This window comes from Camelus ferus, chromosome 6, assembly GCF_009834535.1.
Source record: "Camelus ferus isolate YT-003-E chromosome 6, BCGSAC_Cfer_1.0, whole genome shotgun sequence".
NCBI classification, from domain to species: domain Eukaryota; kingdom Metazoa; phylum Chordata; class Mammalia; order Artiodactyla; family Camelidae; genus Camelus; species Camelus ferus.
In genome coordinates, this window is record NC_045701.1 from 16,074,164 (window position 1) to 16,094,399 (window position 20,236).

Genomic DNA, 20,236 nt, shown 5'->3' on the forward strand with positions numbered 1-20,236 from the left:
AACGACCGCGGGGCGGGGTGAGACGGGAAGTCCCGCCTTAGCGTTTCAAGTGATCGGTGTTTCTGGAGAGTCGGGATGGAGGAATAGGCCCCGGATCCTTGACTCGGGGCATCACGGCCTGCCAGCCCAGCTCTCAGCTCCCTCCTGAGCCTGTCCGGGGCCACGAAAGTGGGACACAGTTCTCGAAGTATACCGTCAAGGTGTAGTTGCAGTGAGTTGTGAAAAATGCTGTTCGTACAAAACACTTTCCCCTGTATCAGTCCTCAAAATATTTTAGTCGTGAGAACTTGGGTCTGTTACTTTTAATGGCTACATCAAGAGAAGTATTTCGTGTGCTGCATATTAATGAAAGCTATTAGAAAAAATATAACTTGATATTTTGGTTTGTTTTAAAACTACAGTCATGTAGAGTTGAGACTACTTTGTGCACTTTTCCAGTTCGAAGTTAAGCACAGTATGTGGATAGATTATTAAGCCATTTTTCCTTGCCCTACCCCAAGGAAAATCCAAACAGAAGGAATGCACGTTAACAATTGTGCGATTACAAAACACAGTGGCCAGATATTGAGCAATGTATTTATTGAATACTTTGAATTCAGCAAGTGAAAGATGAAAGGCAGAACCTTGCCCTAGAGGAGCTTACGGTATGGGTAGTACAGAAAATACAATATGACTAATAAATTGTAGGAATTTCGGAAGGGATCAGAGTGGAGTAGTCAATGAAGGCTTATTGGCTGAACTTCAATAAAGCCTTGAAGAATAATTATGGTTTAGGGTAGTGTTTTTCAAGGGGATTGTACGAGACCCACTGGTGGAGGTCCCATCTGTAAGCAAGGAAATCTGTTTAGTGATAACTACACTTTTTAAAAAATGAAATAGTCTAGTGTGGAAATTATCAGTGCGTGGCACTTGGAATAGTTAAGTATTGCATAATGGAGTTTCAGCTTATATATGTATGCATGGATGTGTTCACTAGATCATGTTTATAAAATGTATTTCTTATTGTATGTTTCTCTTTTAAAAAGTTTGAAAGCTACTGCTTTAGGAGGAAAGATGAGTAGCAATAGCAGTCTCCAAGCCAAGAATAAGTAATTGACACCCTTATTTTTTTTTTTAGACTACTTTAGTTCAAGTGCACACATTAAAAAGGAAATGATTCTATTTAAGAATTGGAGTGAGTATTGGGTTATTACTGGTATATAATAAATAACCCCAAAATATGGTGGCTTGAAATAACCATTTTATTGTGTTCATGAATTGTGTGTTCAGTAGGACACAGAGGGATAGCTTTTTTCTAATAACTCAGCTGAGAAGACTATGAATGTTAGCAGAGCTCTTGTGTGTAGCCTCCCTGTGTGGCCTGGGCTTCCTCACAGTATGGCAGTAGGATAATCAGACGTCTTAGCTTGGGCCCAGTGCTCCAAAGTCAGCTGTTGCAATGAATAAGATCTTTTCTGGCCTACACCCAAAAAGTAAGATAGTGTCACTTTTCTCACATTCTTTTGACTATAAGTGAGTCTCAAGGCATGTCCAGATTTTAGGAGATGGGATATAGATGCTACATCTCAAAAGATTGTCAAAGAATTTGCGACTGTTTTTTAAAAAAAAAACAACACTGAATTTACTGCTGTCACAAAAGTTCAGTGGTTTAATACAGTAAACTTTTATTTCTTACAAGAAATCTATTGTGGATGTTACTTGTCAGATGAAATGTTAGACTCAAAGATGTAGATTTCTTTTTATTCTTAGTGGTTCTACTCTCTTCTACAACTTGGGGTCCACAACTTCCCTGACAAGAAAGAAAGCATGGTGAATCCCACAAAAAGTTATAGAGGTCAGCCCTAAAATTGGCAAATATCACTTTGCCCACATCCAATTAGCCAGAATTGAGTGGACTCTATTTAATTTAGTTTAGTGGACTAAATTTAATGTAGGTCCCCACTTTAACTTCAAGGGAGTCTGAGAAATGTAGAGAAACATACACATATTGGTGAGCAATAACAGTTTGCCACATTCTAGGTTTTTAACCAAAACCCTGTTGTCCGCAACCCTTCCACTCTATCTCACTTCTTCTCTCAAAAGGAGAATTCTTTCAAATATTTTCAATATTTCTTTTGTTATTTACTCCATATGTTAAAATATACTGAAATTTCTTGATTTTTTGACATTAGACATTATCCATTGACTTGCTTCTATGGAAGCCAATAGTAAAACTTTTCTAACACCACCCCCAAGTGTGTGAACATTCTTTCTCTCTCTGTCCCCACATACAATCTTCTTATCCCCTCATCTTTCAGTATGGTAATATTACAGGCTTTGTTAAATTAACGTTTATAAATATGATTCAACCCTGAAATCACGTTAACTTTTACAACAATCTTTTACCTTGCTTTGTCTTAGTAATTGCCATATTTTTATGTACTTGTTAATAATCTGTCCTTAGAAACTCTGCCAAAGTGATGAAACATCACAAACACATCAATTAATCTTGCAGATTTGTTTTTTTCCCTACAGACATTTCCTCTAGAGCACTGCAACCCGTAGTTCATTCAGTATTGGTTGCTTTTACTAATCCAATACTGCTCTCCTGTGTTGGATCCCTTGTTTCCTTTTTCTTTGTTTAATCATCTGTATTTATGAAACATATCGTCTAGTAGCTTCCTGAGAAAACGTAAATGGGAGTGTTGTAGACAGCATAATGAATGCACCCCCACCCCCAAGATGTTCACGTCCTAATCTCTAGATCCTATGAATATGTTTTCTTATATGGCAAAAGGAACCTTGCAAATGTGATTAAGTTAAGGATCCTGAAATGAGGAAATTACTGGATTATCTGGGTGGGCCCAACATAATCACAAACATCCCTATAAGAGGGAAATAAGAGATCAGAGAGGAGAATGATGGCACACTACTGGCTTTGAGGTTGGAGGAAGGAATTAAGGACCAGAGTAATGTAGGTGCCTCCTAGAAGCTGGAAAAGGCAAGGAAACATTCTCCCCTAGATCCTCCAGAAGTTATATAGCGCTGCAGACCCATTTCAGGCTTCTGACCTCCAGAACTGCGAGATAGATAAACCTGGGTCACTTTAAGCAACTAAGTTTGTGGTTATTTGTTACAGCAGCGGTATGAAACTAATACAGGGAGAAATGGTGATTTTTTTTTAACCAGCTTGCACATCTGAAACATGCCACACACTTAATTGTTGGGCTATCTATATTTAAATTTTTACATTGAAAACTGTTTTCCTGGAATAATTGTCTAAATTCTTTTTTCCTCTGATTCTTTTCTTTAACAATTTTATTATAGTTTCTAAAAGATTATTCAGCTTTTTTCCCCCATAAGCTTTTTGTTGAATAATTAGTTTATACTGTTATATTTGGACTTTACTTTTTTTTTTATCTATTACCTCATAAAATGCTGTTTGGATTTCAGAGGTGCATTATCATATCTAAGAATCTTAGAATGTTTTAAAAGTTTTCTTCTGTTTCCCCCATATTGTCTATATTCACTCAGATTTTATTTTCAGTTATTTGTTTGGATTTCTATGTTTTTATTTTTATCTTCTTTGAAATTTTACATTAGTTCCTTAAATATCTAGGTAGCCTTGGACTTCTGTTCATATTGAAGAATAAGTGATATAATGTGAATGTGAATTCATAAGAGGATCAGATTTTTCATTGGGAAATTCTCAAACATCTGTAGACTAAAAAACACTAAGGAAGATAAGAGCAGAAATAAATGAAATTGAAAACAAATGTGCACTGGAGAAAAGCAACAAGGCCAAAATTGGTTCTTTGAAAAGGTTAATAAAATTGCTAAGCCCTTAGATAGACTGATCAAATAAAAAGAGAAAACTCAAAATACAAATATCAGGAATGAGAAAGGAAACATCCTACTGATGGTAAAGGTAAGGAGATATTAAGAACAACTATTTATGTACAAGTATTGGATATTTTCTATTTCCCTTGAAAAACACAATTTGCCAAAACTTATATAGAAGGAATTAGACAATTTGAATTATTCTATATCAGTTTTGAGAAATTGCATCTGTATTAGTCTGCTCTAGCTGCCATACTAAAATACCACAGACTTAAACAACATAAATTTATTTTTTCATAGTTGTCAAGGCCTAAAGTCCAAGATCAAGGTGCTGTCAGGGTTGATTTCTGGTGAGACCTCTCTGGCTTATAGATGTCTTGCCTTCTCACTGTGTCATATGGTCTTTGTGCATGCACGGAGAGAAAGTTTTCTCTGGTGACTCTTCCTCTTCTTATAAGGACAAGACTCTTATCAGATTAGGGTCCCACCCTAATGACCTCATTTAACCTTAATTTCCTCTCTGAAGACTCCATCTACAAACATATTCATATTGGGGGTTAGGGCTTTAACATAGGAGCCATCAGGGGTGGGGTGGAGTGAATAGAGTGTCTAAAATGAAGACTTCACTGGATGCACTTAATAGCATTAATTATCCAAATTGAAATATAGAGGAAAAAGGTTGGAAAAAAAATTCCAGCAGCCTCAGTGACTTGTAGGACCATCTCAAGCTATCTAACATAGATGCAATTGGAATCCCGGAAGGAAAGATGGGCAGAAGAAAAAAATTTTTGAATAAATATTGATGGGTAATCATCCAAATTGATGAAAACTGTAAATGAACAGATTCAGAAATTCAGCAAACCCAAATAGAATTAAGAAAGGAAGGCCCAGAGGAGGGAGGAGAAGAGAGGGAGGGAGAGAGCAACCCCACTGACTGCTGAAAACCAGTGATAAAGAGAATATTTTAAAAGCAACCCAAGGAAAAAGACATATTACATATAGGAGAACAAAGATAAAAGTGTTTAGAATGTGTTCCCTTCTCCTTTATTTTCTACAAGAGTATATGTAAGATTGGTGGGATTTCTTCCTTAAATCTTTGATAGAATTTACTTGTGAAGCCATTTGGTTCTAGAGTTTTCTTTGTGAGATTTTTCATTGCAAGTTCAATGTCTTTCATTGTCATAAGGTATTTACCTTTGGTAGCCACCTAAGAGAAGTTAAAATGTATCCACAGGCTTGTATGCAATTTTCCTAGCAGCTTTTTCCCATAATAACTCAAATCTTTAAACGCTCCAATATACATACACATACACAATGGAATACTACTCAGCAATAATATGCAGTGATCTTGGATATTTCTCAGAAATCTTATGTTGAGCAAAAGGAGCCAGATAGAAAAGAGTACATAATGTTATGATTCCATTCTTAAGAAATTCTCCACCAGGCAAAACTAATCTATAGTTAACTAGTCTATAGTTAAAGCAGATCAGTGTTGCCTCTTGTCAGTGGTGGGATATATTTGCATGGAGTTGGGAGGACTGACTGTAAAGTAGCACAAGGAATCATTTGGGGGAGTGATCTAAATGTTACACATTTTAACTGCAGTGGAGGTTACATGGATATATGAATTTTTCAAAATTCTTTGAACTGTCACTTAAAATGGTAACTTATTTACATAGTAATTATGTAGTAAGTAAATTATACCTCAGTAAAGTTGATTTAAATAGAAAAATCATTTCTATTTCTATTTACTAGTAAGAAACAATAGAAAAGGACATGTTTTAAAATACCATTAGTAGTTTAAACATTTAAAAAATGCCATACAGTAGGAACAAAAATTATCAAGTACCCTGAGGTGAATCTAATTAAAGATTGTCCAGGATCTCTATACAGAGAACTAGCAAACAGTAGTAAAGGAAATTTTAAAAGATCTAAATAAATGGAGAAATATACTATTTTCATGGATTCAGAGATTTAACATCATATAGATGTGAGTTATTCAAGTTGATCAATCTATGTCATCTAATTCCAATCAAAATTCCAGTAGGTTTTTGCAGAATTTGACAATCTGATTCCTAAAATTTACAGGGAAAGGTAGAGGATAAAAATAATGATGATCAACTCAAAGAGGAAGACAAAGCTGGAGTATGTAAATTATAACACATTAAGATTTATTGTAAAGGATCAGTAATTGAAACTGTATGATATTGTCAAAAGGACAGAAAATTAGGCCAAAGTAGCAGAACTGAGTGTCCAGAAACAGACCTACATTCTGACATCCATAGTCACTTGAATTTATGGCTAAGTGGTACTGAAACATAGCAGAAAATGCAGTCTTTTAAAGTAATTGGTTCTGGATCAACTGGAAATCCATATGGGGAAAAAAAAAAAACCTCAGTTTATTATCTCACCTAAAATACAAAATTCCAGATTCAATGTAGATCGCAGACTTAAATGTGAAAGTGAAGAAGTTTGACATTTAGAAGGCCATCTTCTTTTACTTTGGGGTAGGTAAAAATTTCTTAAATAAGATTTTAAAATGCATAAATAAAATAATTCATTAAAATTAAAGTAGCATAATAAAAAATCATTAAAATAGTGCACACTATTTTGTCCTCTCTAATAAAAGATCTACTTCATATCAATTAAAAAACAATAACAATACCAACAAATCAATATCAGTAAAATCAATTAAAAATACCAATACCCTAAGAAAAAATGAGCAAAAGACTCGAACATTTGCTTCACAAATATAGGTATCCGAATTGCCAATGAGTTTGTGAAAAATTGATTAACATCATTTTCAAGGCAATGCAAATTAAAATTGCAGAATACCATTACATGCCCACCAGAATTCCTTCATTTAAAAGTATTGACAGTACTAAATATACAACAGTACTAAAGAATACTACATTCTTTAGTAAGAATGTGGAGTTACTGGAACTTTCATATACTTCTGTTCAGAGGAAAAATAGGAACAGCCACTTTGGAAAACTGTTTGACAATATCTACTAAAGCTGACCCAGCAATCCCACTCCCAGTTCTATGTCAAGTATACCAAAGACATTAAAAATAATTCATATTATCTTGATTTGATAATACACAACATAATTTACACAAATGGAAAGTAACTCAAATGTCCATCAAAAGTAGAATGAATTAAGTACACTCTGGTATATGTTATAAAATAGAATATTATACAACAAAGAAAAAACATTAACTATAGAAAACAACAAACAGTTTGTAGATGAATCTTACAAATATAATGTCAAGTGAAGGAAGGCAGAAAGTGTACATGTTGATTGTTCCATTCAAATGAAGTTCAAAAATAAGCAAAACCTATCTGGAGAGGTAGAAGCCAGAGTCCTACTTATATTTGGGAGGCAAATGATTGGATAGGAGCAAGAGGTTACTCTGGGTTACTGGTAATGTTCTATATCTTTTTTTTAAATTTAAGTATAGTCAGTTACTGTGTCAATTCACAGTACAATGTCCCAGTCATGCATTATGCAAGCAAATATATACACCTATATTTTCATAGTCTTTTTTATTAAAGATATACAAGATATTGAATATAGTTCCCTGTGCTATACAGAAGAAATTTGGTTTTTTATCTATTTTTATACATAGTGGTTAACCTTTGCAAATCTCAAACTCCCATATTTATCCCTTCCCATCCCCTTTCCCCTGGTAACCATAAGATTGTTTACTATGTCTGTGAATCTGTTTCTGTTTTGTAGATGAGTTCATTAGTGTCCTCTTGTTTCTTTTTCTTTCTTTCTTTCTTTTTTTTTTTTTAGATTCCACATATGAATGATATTATATGGTATTTTTCTTTCTCTTTCTGGCTTGCTTTACTTATATCTTGATTTGTGCATTGGCTATATGGATGTACAGATTTGTTTTAAAAAAAAGTCAGTCCATACACTTAAGATCTGTGCAATTTACTGTATGTGTGTTTAATAAAAAAGATTAAGAAACACAAATATGTTGCACATATGACTTGGAAAAAACAAGCCATAAATATAACTGATTATTATAGTAATACTGGAGCCATAAAGTAAGGCATAATTAAAGATATTTTTTAAAGGAATTGTGATGACAGAATGGATATAGGAGATAATGAAGGAGAAGGAAGAGTCTAAGATAATTCGGACTGCAAACCTGGATGATTGTGAAATCCCTGCTATTAAAAATAAGAGCAAGATTTATTGAATAAGGACTTGTGTTTCAAGGGATAATCATGAATTGTGTTTTGAAAATACTAGGTTTGAAGTTAAAATACCTAAATGTAAAATATTTATGCTCAAATGTTCCATGAATCTTTAGAATAATATGTCTTATTATGAATATTTACAATAATATGTCTTTGGACTTGTAAGACTCCCTATCCATAAACCATTGAAGTCTTAAAGTTATTATTATGACTAAAAGTCAGCCTTAAACAATCAATTATGTAGAATTCAAAAATTCAGACGTTAAAGATTACCACAAATCTCATAGGTTTGAATCCCACTCAACAGTGATGATATATTAAAGACAATATAAAATTATTATAACTGATTTTGAAATTCCTGGAATAAACTGCATGTGAGCATAGTATATCCTTTTTATACCTGACTGGCTTCTAGTTGCTAGTAATTTGTTAAAGATTCTTGTATCTATGTTCTTGAGGGATATTTGGTCTTATAATTTTCTTCTTTGTAACATTCTTGTCAGATTTTATTATCAAAGTTATAAGCTTTGTAAAAATGATTTTGGAAGTATTCACTCCTCCTCTGTTTTTGAAAGTTACTGTATCACCTTCTTCATTTTTGTTGTTTTTTTTTTAAGGATTGTTGTTTTTAAGGATTCTTCCATTTCATGTAGGTTGTCAAATTCATTGAAATAAAATTTTGAATTATACACCCTTTAGTCATTTAATGTGTGTAGGATCCCTAATGATACCCCCCCTAATTCCTGACATAGGTCATTTATATTTTTCTCTGATTTTCAAAATTTACATCTACTATGGGTTTATCTTGTTTTTTCATCTTTTAAAATACCAACTGTCAGTTTGTTAATTTCTCTACTGTTTTCATATTTTTTATTCCATTGATTTCTGCTTATATCTTTTTTATTCCTTTTTCTACTTACTTTTTCATTCTTTTCAGTTTGTGTGTGTGTGTGTGTGTTTAAGCTTCCTAAGCACTATGTTTTCTTCTAAGTATAGCTTAGGTGCATCCCACAAATTTTGATTTGTTGTGTTTTCATTATCTTTCATTACCATTCAGTTAGAAAATTTTCTAATTTTTCTTCTTATTTCCTCTTGAGCTATATTTTATTTAGAAGTGGATTATTTAATATTTAAGGATTTTCTCGACATTTTTGCTACTGTTTTATATTGTGGTCAGAGAACAAGCTCCGAGTGATTTCATTTGAAATTTTTGAGATTTGTCTTATGGTCCAGCATAGGTCCATCTTGGTGAAGCATCCATGTTCCTTTACTTAAAGATTGTGTATTCTGTGGTTGTGGGGTATAGTTGTTCTATAAATGTCTGTTAGGTTAAGGTGCTTGATAGAATTCTTTTATCTGTTTCCATACTGATTTGTGTGTGTGTGTGTGTGTGTGTGTGTGTGTGTGTGTGTGTGTGTGTGTGTACTTGATTCACCAATTACTGAGATGTGTTAACATCTCCAGCTATAACTGTGGTTTTGCCTGTTGCATCATTGGGCCCCTCAAGATGGCTGTTCTGTTGCTCCTTGTTCATTCCCTGCTTCTCCAGTCCCTGCCCCAGCCAGTTATTGTTCTAATCCTTAGAACAAAATGGCTCCACCTGCTCGTTTGTCAAAAGGAAGCATCTGCCTTGTTAACCGGAGAGGCTGTGAGGGACCAGCCTCTACTGGTTTCCCTGGTAACTGATGAGCCAACCTGAAGCCAATTAACGGTATAAACGGTAGTAGCTTCCTTCTCCCTGGAATAGCAACATGGCTGCAGTGTCCTGCATGCCGCTCACCGTGAGATGTTGCTCCAGAACTTTGCTTTGGACTTGTAAGTCTCCCTATCCATAAACCATTGAAGTCTTGGTCACTGTTCCCAGGCTCTTTCTTCAATCTCGCAGCTAGGCAGTTACAAGACCTGCAGGTCTGTGAGGTGCAGCCGAACACCTATATTTCCCTTTAGTTTTACCAACTTCAGCTACATTTATTTTGAAGCTCTTTTATTAGATACAAACACATTTGGCATTGGTATGACTTCTTAATGAATTGACCTTTTATCAACATGAAATAACCTTATTTATAGATATAAATACTATAATAATTCTCCTTGTCTTAAGATAATACTTAAGATACTTAAGATAATACTCCTTGTCTTAAAGTCTACATAGTCTAGTATTAATATAGACACACCAGTTTTCTTATGTTTACTTTTTTGCATGGCTCCAGAATTCCCATTTGTTTCTTTTTTAGAATTTCTATTTGTCTTGAAATACCCAACGTCTTCGTGTACTGTAATCCAACCTATACTGTAAAATCTTTAGTGTATTTATAATATTACTTTTAAGTCCTTGATGCTAATTACAATAACTGGATTCTCAGTGAATTCGTTTGTATTGACTGTATTTTCTCTTGATTATGGGTCCCATTTCCCTTCTTTGTATGTCTTCAAATTGTTGTGTTGTGTGTTAGATATTACGTGGAAAAAACTGTGGAGGCTGAAGTTTAATTTGTTTTAGTTTTGAGAACACAAGCCTTTTTCTGTCCTTACCACTTTGAGAGGCTGATTTAAAAAAAAAAAAAATTCTCCTAGATTCAAATTGAGCTTTAGGGTTGGCTGCAGCTTTAATTAGATTGAGTTCATCTGTGATTAACCCAATCACTCTCCCTCTTCATAGCCACCTCTTATATCTTGTAAGTGTTGATTTGGACAAGTGTGGGATTAAGTTTTAGATATTTTTGGTTCACCTTAGACGTTGTCATGGCTTCTGGAATCCAAGTACTATAAGAATGTGTTGGTTTATATAAGTTTTGTATCTTTCCAGCCCCTCCAATACTACTACTTTTTTGACAAAATTAAGAAGTAAGGTGTGGGGACCGGGAAAGGGATTGTTTGGTCGAGTCATTTATTTTTTCATTTGGGTGTCTTTCAGACTCCAGTTTGTTCCCCCAGCTCATGCTGACACTTGAAGCCCAGCTGATTTCTCTTCATCTCGTCAAAGTTACTGCCCCATGGCAGGCCAACACTTGCCTCAGTGGATGCTCAGAGCTCTCTGTCAGGTAAGGAAGCTACCACAGCTTTATACTCACTTGTAAAGATGTTTATCTCTGGATTTCAGGTCATTAAGGCTTCCAGGGAGGGCATCTTCATGGGCTTGCAAGTTGTGCCGCTGCACAGGGCCTTGTGATGAGAAGGTTTAGTAGTCTGATGTTACCATTTTAAAGTTCTTATTTTTTGAGCAAGGGACTCTGCACTGTCACAAATTATGAAGCTGGTCTTGCTTACTGGCATCCACCACTTTTCACTAACCCCATAGAAAAGTAAGGTTTTCATTTGGTCCAGGATTTTCTTGTTATCATGGAAGCATAGGTGTTTTGCATCTTTCTACATCCTATCAAGGTGGTAAGTGTGTTTAATTTATGCCTCACCTCCTTTAAACTTTCCCCCTAAAGAACTTTGGGATTTATACTGAAGTTAGCTGGAACCTTCCTGTGCAAGTTTCACTTCCCTAATTCATTTTTCTAATTCCCTTTAATTGAAATGTGGGTATTTTTAGTGCTTTCTCCTAGAAGTGGTTTGACAGCCATTACAAGGGGGGAAAATGTAACATTTAAATATTAATCAGGCTCTGTTACATTTTGTGCATTTCAAAATATATTGATAGCTTCCTTCTGGCCAAGCTGCTATACCCACTATCCCTGAAGACATTATATTGTGAATATCTTTTTCCCTCTAAGCATTCTGTGCACACCATGTCTCTTATGTCTTACTCTTCTCAATCTGACTAGCCCTAGAGTCCTATGTTTTCCATAAAATTTCTTGACAGCTCTATGCATCTTTGCTTCTGTGTACTTATTTTTATAATGATTGTCACATATGCCCTTTATTTTTTATTGTGTTATCTGTATATATTTATATTTATCATATATTTTAAATGATACTAAGACAGTGAAATATTCTATTAAACTTCAAATGTGTAGTATTTTTATAAAACATGGCCTTGTGATTTTGTAATTTTAATGGGTTTATCTATTGATGTGAAATATGGTTTAGTACATTTAAATGTAATATAGTCTTTTCAAACATATCATCAGAACATTCAGGTATTATATTAGGATATTCTGAGTTCCTGTTATTTCTGCCTACTTCTCACTGGTTTTTCATTCTCTAGAAAAGGCTTTATTATTTTTTAAAATACCTACACATTTCTTTGACATTCATCTAGTCATTTATTCATTAATTTATGCACTCTTCAGTGCTTATGCACTGACCATTGGCCAGCCATTGTATGAGATGTTGACATTCCAGCAGTGATGACACTACAGTTTCTATCATCATAGAGATGCAATTTGCTGTTGTTACCATAGAGAATCTTTAGGTGGGTCAAGGAAGGCTTCCTAGAAAATGTGACTTTTAATGCGATATTTGAAATAAGAGTTGAATAGCCAAGAATGGATTGGAGGGAGAGGGTTTGGGACAAGGGAGCCCTCCAAGCAGAAGGAAGAATGTGTACCCAGTCTCTAAGGCAAGGAATCGCAAGATGTCTCAACTAAAATTAATCTGTCTAATGAAAGAAGACATTTTCAACTTACAAAGAAACTGCTAACAAAAATGGGGTTATTACTTATTATACTGAAACATTCAAAGATTTAAGTTACCTCCAAAGATTTAAGCTGTTTTCACCCGGTCACTAGTGTGGCTTTTTAAATACTTCATGAAGCAGGAGGAGCATGCTATTATGTTACTGGCTCTGAACTTGCTGTAGACACCATCCAAAATAGCCCAAAATATCTTGGAGTCCTTCTTGTACTTGGGAATGAGGACATTCAGCAAGTTTCATGTGGAGCTTTTCACCAGGAGCAGTGTCTGAGGGGGAGGCCTTTCACAGAATTTGGTTTGGAGGCTCAGAATTTAAACATTGATCTCTGTCCCTTTACACAGTGAATATTTTTTACAATATCCTATAGCTCTGAAAATTATAACTTAAGTCCAGTATCATACTGTACTTAGATTTGTATGTAAGCGTCATAGAAATAATCTGAAATTATGTTAATGAACAATATTGATTTTCCTTTATCAGAAAATACAAGAACCCCCAAAGAGCATTGAAGAGTTTTTAAAGTTACAAAACTGGGTAAGTAGAATAGCCTGTTTTATAGGAACTGCACCACTGGTGCACATATCAGTCCTTTTTCTTTAGGGAAAAATAACAATTCTTTTTGATTGCCTATAGAATTACTTTGTCAATAAAAAAAAAAAAAACCCTGAGTTTGATTAGAACTATAATAGGCTTGAATTACTTTTAGAAACTTAGTCTTCAAAAATACATCCTAAAATTATATGTTAAAGCTATAAAGACTTTAAGTGCTACCACTCATTCATCCATCTCCTTAAATGTAATTTTTTAAATTTCTAAATTACTTATTTTTTTTTCTGATTATCACTTAGGCAGTCATTTTAGAAAATTAAATGCAAGAGATAAGCATTAAAAGGATAAGCATCTTAATTTTTATCATTCATAGACTAATTACATGTATCTCACTGTTTAAAGTAGAGAAAACAGTCTAATCAGGCTGGTAGAATTTCAGGATACTTTATTCAATATCTTGAAGTTCAATACGTTGAGCAAGAATTATGATACCTCAAGTCTGACATAAAGGATACGTTTTTATAAAGCTCTGTGCATACTGTAAAATCTTCTGAAATTCATTTCTATTTTAGCCTCTTCCCACTTTCCCAGCTCCCGTAACAATAGCACCACATGACCCATAACATGTTTAATATCTGGCTGTTGTTCTAATTTGACAATGTTTGGCTCCAGGGACTGAATCCTGTGATCATATCTTATTTTTCTGAGATTTCCAGGTTTTAATGCTGGACAACTTCCCCAGGTGGTTATGTGTTTTGTTCCAGATAAATGTTTGTAGAATTTGAGAGAGGGAACTTATGTATCTAAGTAATATTCTTCTTTTGCAAAATGACAGAGGGACCTAGATCCCTCTAAGAAAGTTTTCCAGCATTAAAAGTTGGGTATTATTCAGGTACCTGTTACATGTAAGAGCACAATGGGTTTAGGAAACATTTAAAGGAGGAAATATGGAAGTGGAATAGAACAAGGCAGGTTTAAAATTCTTCATCTGCAGACTTGAACTGTATTCCTGTTGAGCTAAATTCCCAGAATATCTTACCCAAATTCCTTTTAAAGAGTTTCATCCTGTGAAAGTTTCCTACTATTTCAGAAAGCATTCTGTTATTCACAGACCTTTAATTACGTCAGCATCTTTCTTTGTTTTGTTATTAAACTATTATATTAAAAAATATTGGATTTAGATTGATAAATATTAATGTTGTGATTCTCTTTCCCTTCATTTCCCTTTCTTTTCATCCCTTTCCTTCTTCTCCTTCCCTTCCTGAACAATGTAGTTCTAAAGCCATTTGGCGGCCAAAATAAGGCAGCATCTACATTGGCAGGGGGGAGGAGTATGTGCTGCTGTGGTTGCCCAGAGCGGACTTCCTGAACTTAACCATGGTGGGGAAGGTAACCATGTGACACCACACATGTTGGGATGAGGACGGTATTTGCGTATGGCCAGGGATGAGGAGGTGGTTCAGGGAAGTGGAGAAGTAGGCTGTGGCATCCTATGGGAAGTCAGAGCACAAGTCAAGGGCCAGGGGGATGTCCCTGAAGAATAGGCAGCCTGGCATTGTGTGTCAGAGCCTAAGCAGGATGAGAAGGGCATCCAAGCAGAGAAGAGTCTGGCAGTGGTTAGGAGAGATGGGTTACTTGAAAAGATGGATCAAATAAGTACATATACTAAAGAGAATGGCAACTAGGTTTTTCACTGTTGGAGCTGGTAAGTATAATATGGAAAGAGAGAAAACTAGATAATCGAAATTGGAATTTGGTGGTATCAGTATGAACTCATGGTTTTAATTACATAGAGGAACTTTTGCTATAAAGAGCATGATTGGTGTAGCTGATGAAACTGGAGTAAAGCCAGAGGATTAGAAAAGAACAATGTAGCAATACCAATTTCCTGATTGTGATGGTTATATTTTGGTTCTGTAGGAAAATGTTTCTGTTTTTAGGAAATAAATGCTAAAGTGTTCAAGGATGATGGGGGCATTAGTCAAATAAGCAGCTTATTTTAAAATGACTCAGAAAAAAGATTTTTGTAAAGCATTTGAAACTTCAACAATTTATGGTTGTTTCATAAATTTTTAAAAAACACATTAATGAAAAATAACACTGGAATTAAATCTTAATTCTAGCTCATTGCTTTTTGAACTCTGCTAATTTAAATTTATTAAAAATGATATAAATTTTATTCTCTCACATTTTTTGCAGGATCATTGGCCAAAGGAAATCAATTGTGGGGATAATGATAAATTGTTATACAGTCTGAAGAAAATAAAAGAAGATAGTTCATTTACTTCAATTTATACACATCTGTGGGAAAATGTCCCTCAAATAGATGATGCAGCCATGGCCATGGAGTCAAGATTAGCAGAGTGTTCAATTCTTTTGAAAAACTGTGCCTCTGCAATATTTGAGTGGAGCAGCGTAACTCACAAGACAAGTAAACCTTATTTTTATATGAGTAATGTAATTGTCAGTTGTGTGTGAAGAATGAAATCCTGTTATTAAGACACCTAAAAACAGAAACATAAGTTTTTTTTAAAAAAAATTCCTTCATTTCAAAACGGTCCAATACGGATTTTTAGTTGAACATGAACACTTGGATTGAAAGAAAGTGTTTCTAGGACAAAGTCTAAAAGAGTTGTGAACTTTGTGAAACTGGAGCGGAGGTAGCCAAATATCAGGGAAACAGGATGCATTGACTGGTGTTGGTACCAGAGACAAGCAAGTCCGTAAGAATCAGGATATAAAAGCAGATACACCTAAAAACCCAAAGTGGAAGGAGTGAGAGTTGACGTACGTGAGCTAAATTAGTTTGAAGGAAGTACTTGGCAATCAGTATTGAATAAATGCAGGCTGAGGGAAAAGTATATCTGCAAGTAATGATAATTTTTACTACTTTTCAGTATTTATGTAACCTTTCATTGTATTTATTAACACTTTCAGAGTAGTTTTAGATACTACTGGTAATTCATGCATTATTTTTGATTTAATGGGCAGACTTGTCATATATAAGTCTTAAAAATGATGTTGGTTGTACCTGTTAAGTATTTTCTGTGTATTAAATTTAATTAGTTATATTACTTAGCTATTTAATATCCTTCTATGGACCTTGCATTTTCAAAATCTGAGAATGTATTTAAATATAATACTATTAACTCGCTACTGTTAAAATACTCATAATTTTTTATTTTAATTTAAAAAATTTTTGAAATTGTACAAGGTAAATACATACACATGTTATGTGTCTATATAAACATACAGGGAAAGAGAGCAAGTGTGAACTTTTAAAAAATATTTTTTCATATATTCATTGTCCTCAGTATGTAAATATCAGAGCTTGGACTCTAGGTTACATGACTTCAGAGCCCCCTGTAGTCTTTCACTGGGCCATGCTCCAAAGTACTGCACTTTATTGAACTTAAGCTGACCATGAATCAACCAAATATAAGTGGCTGTGCTATTTGAAAAACATGGGCTTGTTCAGTAGGAAGGGATTAAGGTAAAACTTTAGATAAAGGAGTAAGTACTAAAGACATATGAGTTGGAACATGACATTTCTAAAAAATAAGAAGAGACAGGAGATATAATTATTTATTCAACTAAGACTGTGTCTAGCATTACACTTATCAAAATAGCTGGTTGATCTTATTGAATAGTTTTATATATAATTTGCTTAAAGTATTTATTTTTTTCTATTTTAAAGGATAGTATATTTATATGTTGTGAATTCTCATTTTTTTAAAGGTTCCCATGGAAAATTGGAACGATACAGGGCATTTCTAAGGAAATACCATAAGACAAAGAAGATAGTGGTATGGTATTTGTTTTCATCTTCCTTGAGAAACTACATTTTCACAGAAAAATATAATCATTGTAATTTCATAGACAATCATTGTAATTTCATAGATAAGCACTGATAACATTAAAAAAATTTTTCCTCTTAGTCTTCTATCATCTATTTATCACTGTTTTTAAAATAACTGGATTTAAATTCGTCTTCACACACTCAGTATTGGAGTGTTGGCATTTGACACTCTCCAAGTTATTTGAAGACTTATATTACATCCTCTGGTTATTTAATAATTTTAACATCTTATGTTTAGTGGTACAGGTCCCATATCAATCTTCTTCTTTTAGAAAAAAAAATATTTTTGATTGACTATAGAATTACTTTGTCAACTAAAAAAAAACTCAGAGTTGGCTTACAATTTTATAATAGGCTTTTGAATTACTTTCAGAAACTTAGTACTTTAATACATTCTAAAATTATATAATGTAAAAGCTATAAGGACTTGAAGTGCCACAACTTGTCCATTTACTTCCTTAAATGTTGTCTTTTAAATTTCGTTTAATGTTTTATGGAATTTTCATCATTATATATTCTTCTACACCATTTTAAAAATAAACTAATGTAATAGCCCTTTTGTTGGGACATTTAGGTTAGTTTTCATTATTCATTATTTACAAAGCTGATGTAAACATAGTTGGAGTGAAAATTTTTCTTAAGATACATTTCAGAAGCAGAACCACATGGGGGAAAAATGTGAAAATCACATGGCCAAATTGTTCTCCAGAAAGTGGCACCAATTTATATTTGTAACAGTAGAGTTTGTGATTGATCTCTTACTCATTCCCTTGTCAACATTTAATCTTAAATTTTTAATGCTTGCAAATTGATAGGCATAAATGTTATCAGTTGTGTATGTTTTACTAATGAAATTGATTTTTTACATTAGCTTTGTGTTTCTATTATTGTAAATTGCCCGTTTATGAACTTTGGCCATTTTTTAGCTATTTTTTATTTCTAAGTAAAACTATTAATCTTTCTCAGTAATATGTTATACATACTACTTTTTTGTTGCCTTTTAACCCAAAGTATTTTTTGTTATATAAAATTTTATATTTTCATGGATCTATAATTTTCTACTGAAATTTTCTGCCTTTAGTGCCATAATATTTAAGAAGGCTTTCTTCATTACAATATCATATATATGTTCACCTGTGTTCTCTTATATTGTTCTTACAGATTGATTTTTGTGTGTTAAATTCTTTAATTCATCTAATATTTATTTTTGTGTAAGGGTATATAAAACATTAAGAATCTTATTAGGTCTATCAGTAAACTTGTGGGTGCTTTTAAAAATTTATTTTTGGGGTAACATTGGTTTATAGTACTACATGAGTTTCATGTGTACAACATTATATTTCTGCTTCTGTATACCCTACAACATGTTCACCACCAAAATATAGATTCCATCCGTCACCATACAGTTGATCCCCTCTACTCGTTTAGCCTTCCCTGCTACCTCTTCTCCTGTGTTAACCACTACTCTGTTCTCTATATCTGTGTGTTAGTTTTTCCTTTGGTTTGGTTTGTTCATTTATTCGGGGTGTTTTTTGTTTGTTTTTTTATATTCCACATGGGAGTGAATGTGTGGTTTTCTTCATAGAAGTTCTACACATTCCCTGTTAAATTTATTCCTGGGCATCTTCAATTTTTATTACTAATGTCAATGAGATTATTTTTCCATTATGTCATTCAATGGTTTATTGTTCATATATAGGAGATTATTATTGGTATAGATATATTATTCAACAATGTTAGCATTTCTCATCTTGTCTGTGACTCAGAAAGAATGTGAGTACTTTGCTATTAAGTATAATTTTGAATATTTAGATAGCTGGTTTTTTCAGATCAAAGAAATTTTTATTTCTAGTTTATTAAAGATTTATGGATGTAGATATAGATGTAGATTAAATATAGATTAGATTTGAATATAGGTGTCACTGTGCTCAAAAACTAAATAATCTCCATGGTTTGAAATGGAGAGGAAAATAATCGGCTGTGATGGTAACAGAAGCTGCTTTCAGTCTTTCATCTGTGAATGTGGCCGATTACATTAATAGCTTTTCAGAAGGTCAAACCATTCTTATATTAGGATATAGTTTTTTTAATGCATTAGTGGATTTGCTTTGCTATTTGGATGTTTACATCTATGTATGATAATATATGATTATCTTTTTTGGTTATCAAAATTATACAAACCTCAGAAAATGAGTCATTTAGCTTCATGTCTCTTTTTAGTCTATAAATAATTTGTTGAATATAGGGACATCATTTGTTTTTGACTTTTGGCAAAAGTTTCCTGTGAACTTTTAATGCTTTATTATTTATATTTCGCCAAGGGATTAGGTAGGTTGCTAGGAAAGCTGTGTGGAAGTTAAAAGTTCCCATAAATAACAACTTGGCGACTGTCAAAACATAATATTGAGTGAAAAAAAGCAAGTTACCAAATAATTTGTACAGTTGAAATATTTTCTTTAAATTGTAAAAATATACCAAAAGTCTGTATAGTCTTTATATGTATACATATATACGTAAAAATATTTTAATGGAATTGAGGGGATACAAGCAAATGATGGTCACTATCTCAGAGGGGAACACGGAAAGGGAACTAGAAATCCCGGTAAAAGGGGACCTGAGCTTCATATTTTGTTATACATAAACTTCATATTTTATCGTAAGAAATAGTCTTAAGCAAATATTAAAATGTCTACAGTAATCCATTTTATGTTGGAATACAGGAACACTGGTTGTTACATTACTCTTTATAATTTCTCTATTAACTTTCAAAAGAATTTCAAAAATTCTGTATGTTGAATTTTATCAGATGACTTTACAGGATCTATTGAAATGAACTTTAGATGAATTATACTAAAAAGTTTAAATAATAATTTTATTACTAAGTTTTTTATTGGATTTTTATAAGGATTTTAACATGTATTATTTATATTTGTGTTACAGTATCTTTTCCAGGTTGTATGACCAAAAACTAGTTTTGTGTTACTACTATTACTCGGCTCATTGAAAACTTCCAGTGTTCCTTTGCTTTCTGCAAAATAAAGCCAGGATATTGAGATTAACATTAACATCTTTCTAAATCTGATCCCATCTTTACTGACCAATTATATTCTGTAGCTCTCAAGTGCACAGCCTTCTTTCTTATCATAATCGATCTCACTTTCCTTCTCTTATCCCTTGGCACATTTTTTAAATTGCCAATAATGTGATCCTC

At 33.4% G+C, this 20,236-nt stretch overlaps 1 protein-coding gene and 1 long non-coding RNA gene across 2 annotated transcripts in view; one reads left to right on the forward strand and one right to left on the reverse strand.

Annotated features, from left to right (window-relative positions):
* The first annotated feature begins 70 nt into the window (after positions 1–70).
* Positions 71–20,236, forward strand: part of FAM227B (family with sequence similarity 227 member B) — a 195,667-nt gene continuing 175,501 nt past the window's right edge. Inside the window, exons 1-5 of the mRNA XM_032481224.1 lie at positions 71–211; positions 10,950–11,076; positions 13,098–13,151; positions 15,366–15,597; positions 16,905–16,972. Coding sequence (XP_032337115.1) covers positions 11,029–11,076; positions 13,098–13,151; positions 15,366–15,597; positions 16,905–16,972 — 402 coding nt within the window. The 5' untranslated portion in view covers positions 71–211; positions 10,950–11,028. The remainder of the gene's footprint in view (positions 212–10,949; positions 11,077–13,097; positions 13,152–15,365; positions 15,598–16,904; positions 16,973–20,236) is intronic.
* LOC116664113 lies at positions 5,704–20,227 on the reverse strand. The gene is made up of 3 exons (XR_004320461.1): positions 20,153–20,227; positions 16,761–16,765; positions 5,704–5,716 (listed from the first exon to the last, which is right to left on the reverse strand). It is a non-coding gene; the product is annotated as an uncharacterized LOC116664113 (long non-coding RNA).